The sequence below is a fragment of the Sceloporus occidentalis genome, unplaced genomic scaffold (assembly GCF_023333645.1).
Source record: "Sceloporus occidentalis isolate IW3139 unplaced genomic scaffold, rSceOcc1.0.p SCAF_9, whole genome shotgun sequence".
NCBI classification, from domain to species: Eukaryota; Metazoa; Chordata; class Lepidosauria; order Squamata; family Phrynosomatidae; genus Sceloporus; species Sceloporus occidentalis.
The window spans coordinates 9,036,883-9,053,590 of record NW_028316989.1 but is presented as its reverse complement, the minus strand read 5'-3'; the positions used below and the strand labels follow the sequence as shown (position 1 = coordinate 9,053,590).

Below are 16,708 nucleotides of genomic sequence, written 5' to 3'. Positions count from 1 at the left end.
TAGGGCTCCATTTTGATGTTATGGCTATGAATAGTAAAGTAGTGTCTAAGTTAACTGAAATCTATTTACTCCCCAACAACATCTCAAAATGGAGAAACACTTAGTATTTTTTATATACTTTAGCCCCACAGTACTTTTTTGATACAGGATTTAAGACTATTACAGAGCAAGTGGAATGAATGAATAAATATTTATAGTGGTGGTGGAAAAGCTGTTGGTCTTTGTGAGAGCCAGATGTATCCAGAGTGCCAAGAGCTAGCATGTTGACTTGCTGAAGTTAGGGGGGATGGAAAAAGCTTGGAAGTCAGGCTGTGGAAACTGCTGTGATCATAGACATACTAATTATGTACTCATTGTTTGCAATGGCTCATGCAGCTGGGTTTATAAGGATTATAACACCCAGCCTCCCTCATTCATCTTTGTTTCTCCCCCACTTAGCACAATACAATGGAATCCTTGTTAGAACGAGGAGAGAAACTGGATGACCTAGTATCCAAATCAGAAGTTCTTGGAACTCAATCAAAAGCCTTCTATAAGACTGTAAGTATCTTCTAGCCGTAGACCTGTCGTACAATATAAATATATCTTTCTTAGACAGTAGCTGTGGGTTAGTCAGCTCAGGAAGACTTTTGAGAATTCTTGGGAATGGTTCATGGAACCAAGTGCTGTGAGACACCTGCCATGTAGTGGTTTAAGCCTGAGGAAAATTAGCATAATACTAACTCATCCTTGGGTTTATTGCTGTCCCTGGATCTACAAAGCACTAATTCCTGATTTTGTAATGTTGTTTAAAAGCTTGACAACAGATACCATTGAGTAGAGTTGAACTTTGGTAGACCAATAAGGTTGGATCACTTGAAAAAGCTCTTTTATACTTGGAGAGGAGCAAGTTTGGCTGTCTTAGGGAGCTGGGGATGTTTAGCCTGGAGAAGAGAAGATTAAGAGGTGATATCATAGCCCTGTTTAAATATTTGAAGGGATGTCATATTGAGGAGGGAGCAAGCTTGTTTTCTGCTGCTCCAGAGACTAGGACCTGAAGCAGTGGATGCAAACTGCAGGAAAAGAGATTCCACCTCAACATTAGGAGGAACTTCCTGACAGTAAGGGCTGTTCGACAGTGGAACAAACTCCCCCGGAGTGTAGTGGAGTCTCCTTCCTTGGAGGTCTTCAAGCAGAGGCTGGATGGCCATCTGTCGGGGATGCTTTGATTGTGATTTCCTGCATGGCAGGGGGTTGGACTGGATGGCCCTTGTGGTCTCTTCCAACTCTATGATTCTATGATTCTAAGTTTGGCTGCCTTTTAATGTTTGGGAAACCAGTACAGCACCTTTACCTACAGGTGCCCAGTAGTTCTTTTGGATTTCAACACCAGCAAGCACGGTCAGTAGGTGGCCATTGCAGTTATAATCCAGAACTTGAGGGTGGGGGCAACAGAGGGGGAAAAGCTGCATTAGGACATTGAATTTAGCCATTTTTATATTTCAAAGAACAAATCTGGTATTAAAGTTCTATCTATCAGATAGGCCACAATAAAGCTGCTTCAGGTCACTTTAGAGGTATGCTGTTTAAATGACACCCGCATCTTAAGAGGCCAGAAATTGCACCAAAGCTGCGCTCCAGTCCTTAGGACTGGAGCATGGCTTTGTCATAGCTTCCGGCACATTTATCATTTAAACAGCATTCTTCCAAAGTGATCCGAAGCAGCTTTATTGTGGCCTGTCTGTTCAGGCCCATTGCTGGTATGATGGTGACATGAGAAAAGTTTGCTTCCTTGTGGCCTATGGCTGCTTCAGTTAACTTTTCAGTGAATGAACAGTGTTGCTGTTCTGATCTTTCCACACCACAAAGGTACTTCTAAGGAGGCCTCATAGTTGAAAGCTATAAGCTTGTAAATGGAAGTATCGCTTATTGTTCTTCTTTTAAATGATCTTTCAGGCCCGCAAGCAGAACTCGTGCTGTAAGATCATGTGACCCCATTGGCTGTGACCCACCACATACTCTGGACTATCAGGCCTTCCCAGAAAAAGACAGTAAGAAGATGAACCCCAATACTACCTACAGTGACAGTCCATGTTTCCAGATTTTTAATCACCTTGGCCAGACTGGGTGCATGTAATGGGATAGCATATTGCGGGTTATGAATTTAAAGCAATTTTTTATTTCTTTCTCTTGGAAAGACGTCATCTTGGAAAAGATGTTTGTATTATATGGGGTTAGAAATATACTGACTTTTCCCACTGCTAACAAAGGGGCTCTTGTTCTAGCAGTCTGATTGTTGGACTCTGTGGGGCTGTTTGATTCTTTCTGAAACCTACAAGCAAATGTGGACTCACACTGCACCTGTTGCTATTTACTGATGTAAACTAACTAAACAGTTTGCCCATCTGAAGGTTGTGAGCTGGTATGAAGACCCAATTTGCCAGTCTTGGCACTTCTTGAAATGGTGGTGGTGATTTTCCTTGTATACTGAATGTTGTAGAAGGAAGGCAGAAGCAATCTTAACATCTTCAGCCCTTTCTGACTTTCCCTTGGAACACTTGTGGACAGACATACTAGTTAAAAGACCTTGCATAGCTTGAGAACTGGTTCTGCTTTATAATTGACTGGAAGAGCTCCATAGAAGTGAGGAAAGGGATTTCTAGGGAGAGCTTGGCTTTGTGAAATTGCTTGAAATTGAGTTCTTCTGTCTCAAGCTGGGAAAGTTTTCCTATCTTGGGGTTATATTTGTGAAGAACACAGGCAGCTTTTGAGAGCTGATTTTCACACCCAACACTGTCACCAAGCACAGGATTTATTTAAGAAGGCATAATGTGGCACCACTTACTGGAAATCTGGCATTTTCAGTTGGTTAGCCATGGGACTGGTCATATTTTTTGTATGTGATTTGTGTTTTGTTACACTCCTCTGGATGATGTGGAAGGGCTGTTTCACAGTCTAGCTATCTCTTTTCACTGACAACTTTGTGTTATGGCTGCTGTTAAACAGAACGTTTGCCATAGTATTAACTAGTAGCCATTACTTAAGAACACTGTGCTGTTGCCCAGAAGCACCATCTGCTGCTTTGCACTCAGAGCTGTACCAGTCTTGTGGAGTGTGACTTTTCCTATATTGGGTGTAAGTGTGTTAGCTGCTAAAGTTGTGCATCTTGGTGTTGTCTCGTGATGTTCTCAGCTGGATGTTATGTTCCCCCCAGAGAGTTCAAAATTGCTGGCTAGTTTTGTGTAAGTGTAGAAAATGTTGTTACTAATGCTCTTGTTTCAGTGGTGCCTGAAATTTGAGGCACATTCTGTCGTGGAAGGCAGGGATGTACTGGTCTACAGCTGCAGGTTCCCCCCTACCCCTACCCCATCTTGCCTTTTCCTACCGCAGCTGTGGTGGATTTGAATTTGACAAGGGGCCCTGAGTGATGCATTTCTTGTAGCCAAGTCAAAAGAAATGCCACATGGTGCTTTTGTATATTAATAGGTTTGTGGAGAAAAGAGTCACTTGATGCTTGTCTTATTTGCCCAGTTAAAATGACAAACACTTGTCTTTTAGATTCAGTGGAGAACCTGGGTTCCTCTAGGTGGTGTTGGAGCCTCCAGGCCCTTCCAGCCTTAGTCAGCATGGCTAGTAGTCAGGGTAAGAGATATGAGCCATCTACATCTGTGGGACAACAAACTCCCCTCCCCAGTTCCAGATAGTATTTTTGAATTAATACAGCTGGTGTATTATGGAGAGGAACATGGGAAATCGAGGAGGGTCTTTCCTGGCTGCATTACTTTGTAACAAGCAATATACTAAAGATGGCAGATGCCCAGATATCTAAAAATGGCCTGACCAAATCAGGCTTATTGAGTGCAATTTGATTTGTAATGTTCACTCCTTTTTTTCTTTTTTGTTTATGGCATTCGACTGTCTCAGTTCCCAAATTGCAGGCCTCTTGCAATTTATAAACACACTCCAAGCTTGGAACTGAAGGCAGGAAATGGGGTTTTAAGACCTTTCTGTTATCTGAAATGACTTGTTATCTGAATGATGGTGGGGTGCAGCTTGTGAACTGATAGCTTGGTTGCACTTACTTGCTCTCTGTGCCCTTCCTGGGAAGGAATTTGGCCCAAGAGCACACCTTGGCCAATTGAAGACTTGAATCTTATGCAGAGGCTGAATTGACAGAACTGATGCAGCACCCTTGTAGGTGCCAGCAATCACCAGCCTTAATTTTTCTTTCCTTTTCCCATCTCTGCTTCAAATGTACCTGAGGGCAGTTGGGTTTTCTGTAAAGTCCATTTCTGTTGCAGTCAGTTTCCTCTGGGTGATTGCTTTGATCCTAATGAGCTCTCCTAACAAGAGAGGCTGAGTAGAAATCTGCAGTGGGTTAGTTCTGTTACTACTTGCTATAGGAGAGAATTTGGTCATTTTTAAAATGAAAATGGACTTCAGAGACTTGCCCAGAGAAATGTAGAGCAAACTAATTAGTTATGTTTTTTGCCCCCCAGCTTCACTTGCACCCATCTGTTCCTACCCTCTTCCTTCTTTCTAATGTGGGAGCTTTTACTAAAGATTGTATTTTAATAAATATTGCTTAACTTCTCTATGTACTGGATTATATCTATGTGGATAAAGTTATCACTTGAACATTTAAAAATGGTTGTGGCTCATCTTATACATGCAAGAATCTTTAGGTTATAGCACTTGCAATCAGTGTTTGCTGTTGCATGTCTTGGGGTCATTTCTTTTTTTTTACCTATGGTAACCCCAAGGCAAACCTAGCATCAGGTTGAAGATCTCCCCTTTCCATTGCAGCCTCTTGCACCCAGGAGTCCTCCATTGGTAACTAGTTGCTGGGCATCACCTCTTACCCAAGTCTCTTCAACCTAACATGTCTCTTTCAAATGTACACGGACCTTGTATTGCCTTATGTATAGAGGACAAAGTGAGTAGCAAACTTTCCTTTAAGAGGAAAACACTTTGGGTGGGACATTAACATTCTGAAAGCTCAATATAGCCAAAAGAAACTTCAGCAACACTTTTGTCCCTTTTTTGTGTTTTTTTATTTGCAGTTTCCCGAGACAAAAACAAAGTCGGAATCATTTTTACACTTACAAGGCTCAGAAAGAAAAGACAGTGAAATGGCAAGAAAAAGAAAGGGAGAGTTAAGTCAGAAAGAGGAAAAGATCCACCAGCATTCATGGGACAGACTAACAGCTCAGCTTTGCTTTTAGTTCTCATAGATATAGATATATATAGATTTTTTTTCTCTTTAAAGGTCATGCAAAAGAAAATACAACCCCCTCCCCTAGTCCAAAAATACCCCCAGCAACGCACTTAGTTCCATAGTAAACAAGGTGAACATCAAAGGGGAGGAGGCCCTGGTACATTAATGTTTAATAATGAAACACCTGTTTCAACATGCGGCTTGTAATTTTTTTTCATATACATGGATGTAGAGACACTTCTCAAGCTTGTCTTCCACAGAAACCATACAAGCATATTATATTATGCCCCCGTATGTGAATTCTCACTCTTTGCATGTTTATTCGGATACCCACCTCCCCTGTTTCCAACCCCTCCCCGGAAAAGAAATGCAGAAATAAAGGTGCTCTGAGAAAAAGGCAAGTTAGCGAGTATGTGTTGGCTCTGAATGATATCTCTTCCCTGCTGTACACTGAATGATCCCGTCTTGGAAGCACAACCTTCCCCAGGTGGATGTGCAGAAAGGGGTAGGGGACATGAGCCATCTTAGCTGTTTGTTAAAGTGTGTGTTTGGAAGAGAAAAAAATGTTTTGACCTAAACCCCAGCAGTCTGCATTCTGGTCTGCTTAGCATCCCCTTCTCTGTGCAGAGAGGACACAACTGGGTTGGGGCAGGGAACGATGCAGGGGAACATCCTCTCCAAAGCTTCATATAGAATGAGGAGCATCACGTAACACTTCCTGCACTCCTCTGAACCTTTCTCCAGCAGCTATGGCGGTGCAGTGCAAAACCCGGTCCTGGGACTGGGTGGGAGTAAGAGATCTAGTCTCTTAAAATAAAGTGCTTTCAATGCTGTGTCAGTGCTGGTGGGACACCCATCCCTCCCCCCACCAATGCCCACTCCCTCTTCTCCCTCCCCCCTCTCCCACCCTTGCTCAGTCATACTGGCTTGGTCCAAATTGCCCATACATTCACTAGCCACATGAAATGCTGCATGAGGTGATGGGGATCGCCTGGACATGGACAAAGACTCCCATGTAAAAGCCACACAGCTCCTCCACACTCAGTGGAATCCCCCAGCTGTGGGCACAAGAGCACCCCATGTTTTCCTCTTTGTCATAGAGAAGCTTGTCTCTTGTTTCCACCTCTTTAGAATGGAATGAACAGATGATCCCAGTCTCACCTCAATAATTCAAGATCATAGTAGAGAAATTCTGGAAGACCCCCAATTCCCTATCAGTTGCACAGAGCAGCCAAGGCCCTCCAGAATGATAATAGACAGGATTGTGTCTATTGCTCTTAAGATGCTTATCAGCACTAGGAATTATGTGGCTTACCAGATGTTGGGGGTCTGCAACTCCCAGCATTCTTTACCGTGGGCTATTGGGAGCTACAGTTCAACAACACCTGGAGGGTGGTATGGTTTCCACCCCTACTTTAGATGGATGAAGAAATTAAAGTGCAAATACATTCTTTTATACATAAAGTTTGCATGAGCTTTGTCTAACCATTGAACCATGGCCTAGCCCAAAGGCACAAAGTGACTTTGCACATCTCCCACCTTGTGTTCAAATGTTGCCCTCTCTGTATTGAAACTTGCAGTGCCAAATGTACAACTGTTTGGTTAGAAAACACTTTGGTGGCAGGATCCAAATCCTACCAGGTGAGTGTGAGCGTGGAAATTTACCTGTTGTCTTCCTCTTTTCACATTCTTTTTTGAGGAACTTTATAAATTGCTTTATACACTGTGGATAGCTCTGGGCTGGTGCTTGCATGCCATATGCTGCATGTGTCACCCAGGGAAGTTACTCTGTTTGGGAGCATCTGAAATCAGACAATTGTTTTGTTTGCAAATGTGCAGAGAAAACTGTGCCTGCCATAAATCCACCCTTTTCCTTTTGGAGACACACTACCTATGAACTACTATGATTTGTGAACATAATGAAGAATTAAGTCTTATAGAGAGAGCTTGTTCTAGAGGGTGGTAGAATGCACATGCCCCTCTGGATGTTATTGGACTGTAATGTCTTTCATTTCTCAGTTATGCTCTATAGGGCTATTGTGAATTATAGTGCACATGTTCTGCACTGCTCTACTGCATTTAGATGAGGGTTTTTTTTTAAAAAAAAATGCCCAGCATGGATATGAGTTAATAAGAGAGTGCTGGAAATGGAGTAGTATCCTGGCTTGCATCATGGGAGAATTTTAGAAGGCCTTTTTCACATGTGACAGACAACTTTTATACACTAGCTGTGCTGTCATTCTGGCAATAAAACTACAAAACACAGGCTGGCATCCTGTTTGTAAGTCCCAGTTAGAGTTAACCCATTCAATCAGTTGTTCCATGGTAAGTTGTCACAGGTAAATCCCATTGATTCAATGGCTCTCCCCAAGCAAGGATTAACAACAGGATTTAGGCCATTAATACCACTCTTGGGGGTATGAATGTATTCAATATTTTAAAATGACTGAGCACTGCAGGAATGGCACTAGAACCAGTCCTTTGAATAGGAACGTCCATGTCAGTAACACTATTAACTAGAGCAGATGTGGGCAGTATGTGATTCTGGAGCTGCAAGTAGCCCCCCAAAACTGTTTCTGCAACCCTTGTCTTCTCTAGACTTCCAGGACCACTCTTTTGCAGCAGGAGCCTCTGGGAGCAGCAATTAACTTTTCAAATAGCTTGCAGTGACCACCTGTACTGTTTAGTATTTTTAAAATACCATGCTAAAAAACCAAGTGGACTTCAGACCACTCCTAGTATTTTGTTTTTCTTGTGTTTATGGCTGTCCATATGCCCATCAGAGGCTAACAGAGGCAGAATACTGGGCCCACAAAGGTTGCCCACCCTGAGTCTAGAAGTGTGCCAAAAGACATCATCTTAAGTTCTGCTCACATTTTCTCCAGTATCTCAGCTTCTGTTTCCAGCGGCTAACTCTCACCTCTGGACCTAAAAGTTCAAAAATGTTCAAAAAGGACCAGTTTACTGAAGGTACCCATTTATTTTTATTAGTCCAACAGGTTTCAATGTCACATTGCCGCCTGGGTGAGAGAAAAATTGGATTCCTTGCCAACCTCACAGCTTCCCCACTAACTGTTTAGGAATTCTAATGCTTCCCCACTATGACCTGAATCTGCACATTTGCAATGCACAGCAAAGTCATTTGGGCCTTGCATCCTAAAAGGGTATACAATCTAATTTGTATACAATGCATGCAAATTGCCCAGCTTGATCACTGTGAGTCCAGCTCACATGAATGAGGATTTCTGCTTAGGCAGACATTTATTTTATTGGGAGCCATTGGAGGACACCTGGAATTCCTTCTTGCAGATTCTGCATATTCTAGTTTCCCACACAATGTATACAAGCAAATGTATACAAGTGATCACCTGTTTTCAGTTACTTATACCAGCGATCTAAGTTACATTAGTATATTCTTGGCAGAACAAAAGCTAGGAAGGGTAAATATGGAATCTTTATGTTAACTGCAGATTGTTTTCTCAATATGTATTTCATACATCAGTTTTCAATATTCCACCCTTCAATCAAGCACAGCTTCTCACTTTCAACCTTAACATTGGAGGTAGGCAAGTGGATATCTATTTGTATATTTCCAACAGAAAAATGAGAACCTCACTTTTTGAAAGCAAGATGCTTTGGTAAAGAATGAGTCTGGATGGAAGCTGAATGTGTGATGTGGAATTTTCATGGGGTGCATACTCAAATTTGGAGAATGTGTCGATTTAAATCTTTGTGAAGTCTTGTTTTCATAGAGTTGCCAACTTTTTCTTTTTACAAGCCTTGCTCTTGTGGCTAGACATTTAAAAATGCTTCATCTGTTAAATGTTGGTTGGAGGCATAGAAACTGGGTTAATAAAGATGCTATCCCATTCACCTTTGCTTATCTGTAAACTTCTGTGCTTTTAATAGCTGCACAGAACAGAGCTGTTGGCTAGTTCAGTATCCTCCTCCATAATAAACAATGCTGCATTTGCCAAATTCTCTAAAATATCATGGGCTTACTCTCTTATTAAATTCCCCCAGTGATGGCAACCCATATGAAAAGGATACTGGGTGGAATCTTGAATTAAAAAGCAATATAAGCAATGATTTCTAAAGCTGATAAAAATGCTTTGGGACAACCTGATGAACTTTTGTTCTCCTTTATTGGCATAAGCATTAAAAATCTGGTCATTCTATAGTTTATTTACAGCATTACTCCTGGGGAAGCACATTCTTAGTTCTGAGGAGAGTCAAACATGTTTGCTGAATTCTGACAGGTACAAGTATTCAGAGCTTTAAATTGTTAGGAACCATTTAGTGTTTATACCAACAATGCAACCAGTCCACTAAATTATCCCTACTCATTTTGGATATGTTAATCTACAGAAAAAGTGGCATACAGCATCCATCATACTGGTCTGCTGGCACAGTGGCCACTTTCGCGTAATATTTACAAGATCTAAATAACAACCAAGGCTTCCCAACAGAACAAGTGGTCAAAGCATTTACCAATGAAAGTACGGCCCACTTCAATTCCAACAGGAAATCACGGTTTCTTATTAACAAGAACAGTTTGTGGTGAGCCGCATATGCATTCCTGCTTGGAAACCTCTTTTTCTACTATGGCTAGCTAAAACCAAACAGGGGTCATGTTGGTCTGTTTCAGCTCACCATAAGCAGAACAAGTTGGTTTCCCCAAGTGATGAAGTGGTGACCTGTGGTTACTTCAAAAGAGAAGTGGGCACTTTCTTCTCTTGACCCTGGCTATGCTGTTTACCTGGGGTTTATTTTGCTCTTTTTAAGTCAGCACTAAAAATTCCTTAAATATTAAATCGGCACAGAGGTTCTCCTAACTTTCTGACACATATTTTTAAGATTGGAACTGAGAGAATTACGTTTTTAGTATCCATATAAGTGTCACGTATGCCAAAGTATAAGCAAACTGTAGGTCCTATGTGAAATACTCAGGACATTCAAATAGAATTAAGAGATGTGTATTCCTTGAAAATATGGAAATACCCAGCCTTGAGTCATTGGACTATGAACATTTATTGGACAGAGGATCAACTGAATTTGCCTGGTTTTTTAGGCATCTGTTACTATTGTTGTGGCACTGAATTGGAAATTTGGAATGCAGAAAACTTTTCAGCAGTGACCCAACTGTTATGACCCAACTGGCTCGCCAAAAGGTAATAATGGCAGAATGCTTAGTGATAAATGAGCCCGTCTAAAATATATTTTTGGAGCTGCCAACTAGTTCACCTGTAAAGAGTTCACTAAAGCTTTTTTCATACTCAGGTGCATTAAATACAATGATGGCAAGGCAGAATGGGACAGATGTTTAAACTGAAGGTTTGTTCTCTTAAGTCCATATTAACACATTCTGTAACATTAGATGACCATAATTTTACAGTGCTTCCGACTGTTGCTGGGATCAGCATTGGTGGCAGCAAACCGGAAGTAGAACAAGATGTACCTCCTTGTAAATGTACTTCCTATGGTGGATATGCATAACTAACTATGCCTCCTGTGCTGATCCTGTCACATCTGCTCCCCTAGAATGTATTATTTGTGGATGTCTGATATTACAATTCAGCACTCAGCTCCCACAGAACCATTTGCAAGGATAGTGAAAGCAAGCTTGGGCCAAGAATGTACCAGTATCAAATTTTTACATTTCTACTCATTTCTTATCTTCTTACTGATCTTCATTCCTCTTGGTAAGTGAACTACGGTAAAATGCATAATGTGCATAATGTAAACATCTTGGGACACAATCACAAAGTAGCTGATGGTGTGCAAAGTCAGATGATGCTTACTGATTGGGAGACCACAAGAATGGTCATCTTTCAATTATCTCAGCAAGAAAATTCACATCTGAATTTTCTGTCCATCGACTATCCAAACATAACTGCAGTGTATTTCACCAGGTATTGGTCCTGCCCCCACCTCAAAAGCAGGAATGTCTTCTCCTAGTTTTGAGGTAAGATCACCTACCAATGGGCTTTCCTGTTTTGTAAACCAAACCATCTAAATCTCAAACAATCAGTCCTGCTTCAGTGATCTCTAGAGACATGGGACAAAAAAGCTCAAGGAAGATCCTTGTGCACCAAAGACATTGCACCTGACTTTATACATGGACATCGAATTAAATACAGTTGCTTCTTTATGAGCCTTGAAGAGGACGCAGAGTGATCCTGTTTTGAGCATTCATTAGACTCTTTAAAAGATCCATCCACCTGCATAGCCACTGCACAGTCATGTTTTCCTGTTATAAGCTAGTACATATTACACTGTAGGGTATGGTAAGTTCAGTCACTAAACACAACCATCTTGGGGGTGAGATAGAAAGAATTATTCCTTTGCCTATCTACAACACTTCTAAGCTTCATCTGGATATATACAGTGGCTAACTGGTCTTCCAAGCTGTTTCTGGAAGCTGCCTTTATTGCAGACATGGAGACAACCCAACATGTAGAGGTAAAACACAGGTGGAAGGTGACACAGGTGGCAAACAGCACAGAAGTCCCCTTCTCAGGTTTGTTGCTATACAATCTATATGTACCCCTGTTCCCTCTGTTCAACTTCCTTCTCTCTAGGCAAATATTTTAAATAGCCCATCCAACTGTGGAGTAGTGGTTTGACTCTGACTCTGGAGATCAGAGTACAGTTTCCAACCCAACCCAGACTTGTGGCAGGAAACACATAACATACTTTGAATGTATTCTGTTGCACTCTGCTTCATTTGAACAGCAAATCTGCCATGTATTCAGAAGGGTCGCCACAAGTCAGAAATGACTTGAAGGCACACAACAACAACAAACCGTTCAAAAACTCAAACAGATGGCATTGTGAGCTTGGATCTGTACATTTAGAACTACAGGCCATGTATCTCTGTTGGGATGATATGTAACAAGCCACAAAACAAGATTGCCAAGACGTCAAGATGCTCTTCCTCGGATGAGGGAAGGCATGTCACTAAGACCTTGGAGCATTGTCAGATTCTAAACCCAGGGCCCTTGAAACCCACCATCATCCTTTCCTTACTGTTTTTCTTTTCTGATGCTTAACAGCCCAATGCTGGCCATATTTTACACAGCCACGAGACTCATTGAGTTCTGCTGGATGTACTCCCAAGTCAATATAAGATAACAATGTAAACTTGCGAATGTCTTTGCTGTCTCTCAAACTTCCACAATGCTACAAACAATTATTATTTTACCCTGACATCTCTGCTGATGAAAATTCACTTTTTTTGTTTGATGCTGTGGCATTTATCAAAGAAATAAGCGGATAGCAATAGCATACTAAGCAGGGACAATTGGGCAAGTATGTGAGCACTTCTACACAGCAACATGTCCCAGGCCTATGACATACAATCCGTATGAGCTACAATTAACAATTTAACTCATGTGGTGGCCATGGGTGAAAGGCAGTGACACCTCCTTCCCCCAGAGGAAGGAGCAGCGTTTGGGCAATGAGATGCTGAAGAGATGGCAAGGGGCCTTCATTGTAAATGAATCTGTACAGATAAGGAAAGGGAACATCTTTAACAACTTTTTTAATACACCTATTGCAGCTCCCTTGGCCAATGTCAGCTGCCTGGTGTGCAAGAGACAGTGGCTAATATTTTGCCTTTCTTTGGGACCTAGCGGAGCTCTGGTTGGTAGTGGGCAAAGCTCTCACTGTTGCAGCATGTAGCCAGTACCGAAACAAGAGAAGAACCTCTTCCATCTCTTTCTACTAAGGCTTGGTCCCACATGGAGAATCTCTCCTTTTGGCCTAGCAAGTTTGGGGCTACCCAAAGAGTCAGTTCCTGAAGCTACAGCTACCTGAAGGTGTTTCCACTCTACTAAGAGTTCTTGCCTGTCAGCTCCCTCTCTTTGCAAGTGACAGAGAGTGACAGAGGGATGGAGAGAGAGAGAGAGAGAGAGAGAGAGAGAGAGAGAGAGAGAATGGCAAGCACAAGCATAGCTGCCCGGCCAATCTAATGAAAACCTGGAGCAGATCCCCAAAGGCAACACTGACATTTCCCCCATTTCCCTTTCTTCTTTTACATTAACACACTTTCTTCTCATTTGGGCTGGCCTCTATTTTTTTAAGGGAGTAGACGAAGACCTGATGAGGCACCTGTTGCTCCTTTTTGCTTTTTTTGAGGGGGGGGGGGAGCATCAGTTTGCAAGAACTAGAAGAGGAAAAGGCTTAGCAGCGTCAAACCTTTCCCTCCTCCTTAGCAAAGGCAACCCAACTGTAAAGACTGTCCCAGCCAACACAATTAAACAAAGACTTCCAACTCTACCCACCCTGGTCATAAAGCCATGGCAGGGGCCCAGGGATGACAATGCCGCTGTTGGTAGCCCTTGACAAGCGGTCAGGGTTGGGGATGCTTGGAAAATGTGAGTGCCAATGAGAATTCAGACATTCAAAAAACCTGCAGTGAGACCTAGTTATATCTCTAAGGCTATGCTACCCTTCATGTAAAAACCCGTCGGTCTGGCCAGGGCCGAGAGCGCACCGGGAAACCACCGGCAGTGGGTTAGCATGGAAAGGGCCCAGAAAACAGGGGCCCCTCCTCTAGAAGGGGTCACCTCCCATCCAAAAGAAGAACAAAATAAATAAAGAGTCTGAATAATTATAATCATCATCATCATCATCATAATCCACAACCACAGCCAGAGGAGAAAAGAAATGGTCAGCCCGAGAGCTCGGGGAGAGCATCCTCCGCAAAAAAGAAAAACAAACAGTAACACAGGTCACAGACTTCCAAGCGCGAACACAACCACTGGAGAAGGCCCATGCTTTGGCAGAGAATGCAAATACTGTAAAAGTTTTTTTCTGGGTTTTTTTTTTGTTTTGTTTTTATATTTTTATATATATATATATGTATATATATATGCATTTTTCACCTAACAAACTAACACCGTTCAACACTGGGGTCGACACAGAGAGGTGGAGCCTTTTTTTTGTTTGTTTGTTTGAAGTTGAGACATTTTCATTGCAACACCTGGTCACCTGAACAGCCGGACGGACGGACACAAAGAAATGGAAGTTGGTGGGGACAGGAACTGTAGTGTGGCCACGCTGCGAATCAAGACAGCTGGGTCGGTTTGGCTGGGTTTGCTGATTTGTTTTGTTTTGTTTTTTTAGAACTGAGTCTGGTTAGATTTTTTTCTTGTGTGTTTTTTTCTTTTTTTCTTTTTTCTTTTCTTTCTTTTTTTTTGCAAACACAGGCACTGGAAATGAAACAGGGGAGGATGGGAAGGGGGGGACACGAGCATGCGGGCACGTGCTTGTCACCACTGCTCCCGGCTAGCGGCTGAGCTCAAATCACCGTCTCCTTCAGTAAGAAGCCAGAACAGCCAGCATTAGTTCTGAAAGACACAAGCAGGAAGGGAGGATGCTGTTACTCGTTGCTTAAGAAAACTCCAGAGTTCCTCCGGAGTTTTTCCAGCGGACCGATGATAGGACTAAAGGAACTGCACTCAACACAGAAGTATAAAATAATTTTCACACTGCTAATAAGGCAAAAATCACCTTGTCTGGCATCCTGTTAGATACTGATGTCAAGCTGCCTTATGTTCAAGTAAACATGAACTGCAGTGTTGTGTAACACTGTATTTTGCAATGTTTCCAGGACATTTGTACAAATGGAAGCATTAATGTGGCCATTATGCAAGAGTCCTGATGCACAACAGGATGCATTGCACAACAGGAGCACCAGTTAACAGGACATTTTGTGACATGTCCTGTTGTGTATCATTGCAATTCTCAGCTCATGTTCCCCAGGAATGATGAAGGATCTACTCTGCCAATTGACTTGCAAGGAGGCCATTTTGTGCCTTCATTTTTACCTTCACTGGAGTGGTGCCACTGGTGCTCCTGAGCAGTGGAAGTGGACATTTTGCCACTTGCCATCACGGCGGTGCCAGACACGGGTCTCTTCAGACTGGCATGTGCGAGGACGGCCCTGCCCATCAATATACTGCGTCAGGCGGATGTAGGCAATGCAGGCAGCGTCTTCTCCAATTACATGCACATGAGGGTTCAGGATGGTTGTGTGAATGGGCTTGTTGTTCTTAGATAACACTGCAATGGTAGAAAGAAGAAAATAGAGTGAGCTCTGAAAGAGAAGGTGGTTATTATGAAGTGGAAAACTGAGTTTAAATGGGGTAGGCAATCTAGTAGGTATAAGGGCCAATTTTCTGCCTCTTAGGGGCTCTCTCAGTGACAAAAATATGAAGATTCATCTCCTTTCTTTAGGTATATAGGAATTTGGAGAACTGAGGACAAATTAATTTTCTTCTGCAAGTCTCAAGTTAGTGATGCAGAAGGTTTCAGTTAAAAGAGTCATTTTAATGAAAAAAGAAAGAAAAATGTTTGATAAAAGAAGTAATTTTCTTCCTTTTCTTTCAAATTTACTACACTTTGTGTGTATTTGTTATTTTCTATTATCGGTTTCTAATATGGTCTGTTGACTTATTCAATAGACTTTTTACTTACTTGCTTCCTTACACACAGCCAAACACAACAAGAGAGAAAGATGTGGTCAGACATCTATTTTTGGTTTTGAAACACTCCTTATTTTAATGTAACACAGGGCAGCAAGGGTTCTGTCCCTACTTAAGATATGAACTGCTTGCCCTGGAGGCTCCCAGGAGAGACAATTCATTATGGAGAGGGGAGCAGAAGAAAATGGCATAAAGGGAACGCAACTTAACACTACTTCCAGTACTGCAGCTTCAATCTGTCCCTCCCCGAAGTGCTTTAAACATGCCATGTCTAACCTGAAGGGTGTGTATGCATGTTCAAAATGCGAGGGAGGGAGGGAGGCTGTAATGCTCTGCCCATCAAATACTAACACTAGGCAGTGAGCCTTCCAAAGTGAAAAAGTCAAAGGAGGGCTATGAATGTGCAGAATAAAAGAAAGTGTTTTTGTGTATACAAGCTCAAGTTTTCTACACAGATTTTTTGGTAATGGGGAATATTAAAATGCTGAACTTGTTAGATGAACAAGTCCCAGGAAGGCTGATAGCAATGGGTTGGGTCTACATACCACTGATTTAACTCACTACCTTTGATGGATTTTGTTTTAAGTATGGTCAAATTGGTAACGTACTCCATATTTTTGGATAACATACTTGTGCAGAGTATGTAGAAAAGGGTCAAGATGTGAATTGGCTGGCTAGAGCCCTTCACATTTAATTCCTCTGGACACGTTTTAGTTGAGGTTGGAGCTTAAAGCAAGATGAGAAGACACTGGGTAGCATAAGCGCGCATCTGGAAAGGTTGAACGGAAGGATCAAGATACTCTGACTACCAGACATTGTTCTGCATGCAGTTCTGCTTCTGTGTTGGAAAGGAAGTGGGTGCCCCTCATGAGCAAAAGGACTCCATGCTTCCCTCATCTTAAACGGAACAAGATGTACTCACAGTTTTCAAAGTAAAATCTGTGGAAGTCCATCCCTTCAACAAGGTTGCCCAATGCTTCAGGTTCAAATGATGTTAGGCCTGGATCACAGATTTTTCTAC

At 42.1% G+C, this 16,708-nt stretch overlaps 2 protein-coding genes across 13 annotated transcripts in view; one reads left to right on the top strand and one right to left on the bottom strand.

Moving 5' to 3' along the window:
- The window catches only part of YKT6 (YKT6 vesicular SNARE protein), a 70,836-nt gene that overhangs the window by 9,868 nt on the left and 44,260 nt on the right, over window positions 1-16,708 (top strand). The window contains exons 8-11 of one of the 4 annotated variants that reach the window (XR_016282329.1): window positions 439-540; window positions 1,936-2,030; window positions 4,786-4,915; window positions 5,043-5,762. Coding sequence is in view for 1 of the 4 variants with exons in the window: in XM_089538414.1 (XP_089394540.1) it covers window positions 439-540; window positions 1,936-1,971 (138 nt within the window). In the remaining 3 variants the exon portion in view is untranslated. The other 3 variants (XR_016282328.1, XR_016282330.1, XM_089538414.1) reach the window with 3 other exon arrangements.
- Window positions 7,301-16,708, bottom strand: part of CAMK2B (calcium/calmodulin dependent protein kinase II beta) — a 170,010-nt gene continuing 160,602 nt past the window's right edge. For all 9 annotated transcript variants that reach the window (XM_089538404.1, XM_089538405.1, XM_089538406.1 and 6 more), the window contains 3 exons: window positions 16,610-16,704; window positions 15,031-15,265; window positions 7,301-14,550 (listed from right to left, as the gene is read on the bottom strand). In XM_089538404.1, the coding sequence (XP_089394530.1) occupies window positions 15,033-15,265; window positions 16,610-16,704 (328 nt within the window). In that variant the 3' untranslated portion in view covers window positions 7,301-14,550; window positions 15,031-15,032. The remainder of the gene's footprint in view (window positions 14,551-15,030; window positions 15,266-16,609; window positions 16,705-16,708) is intronic.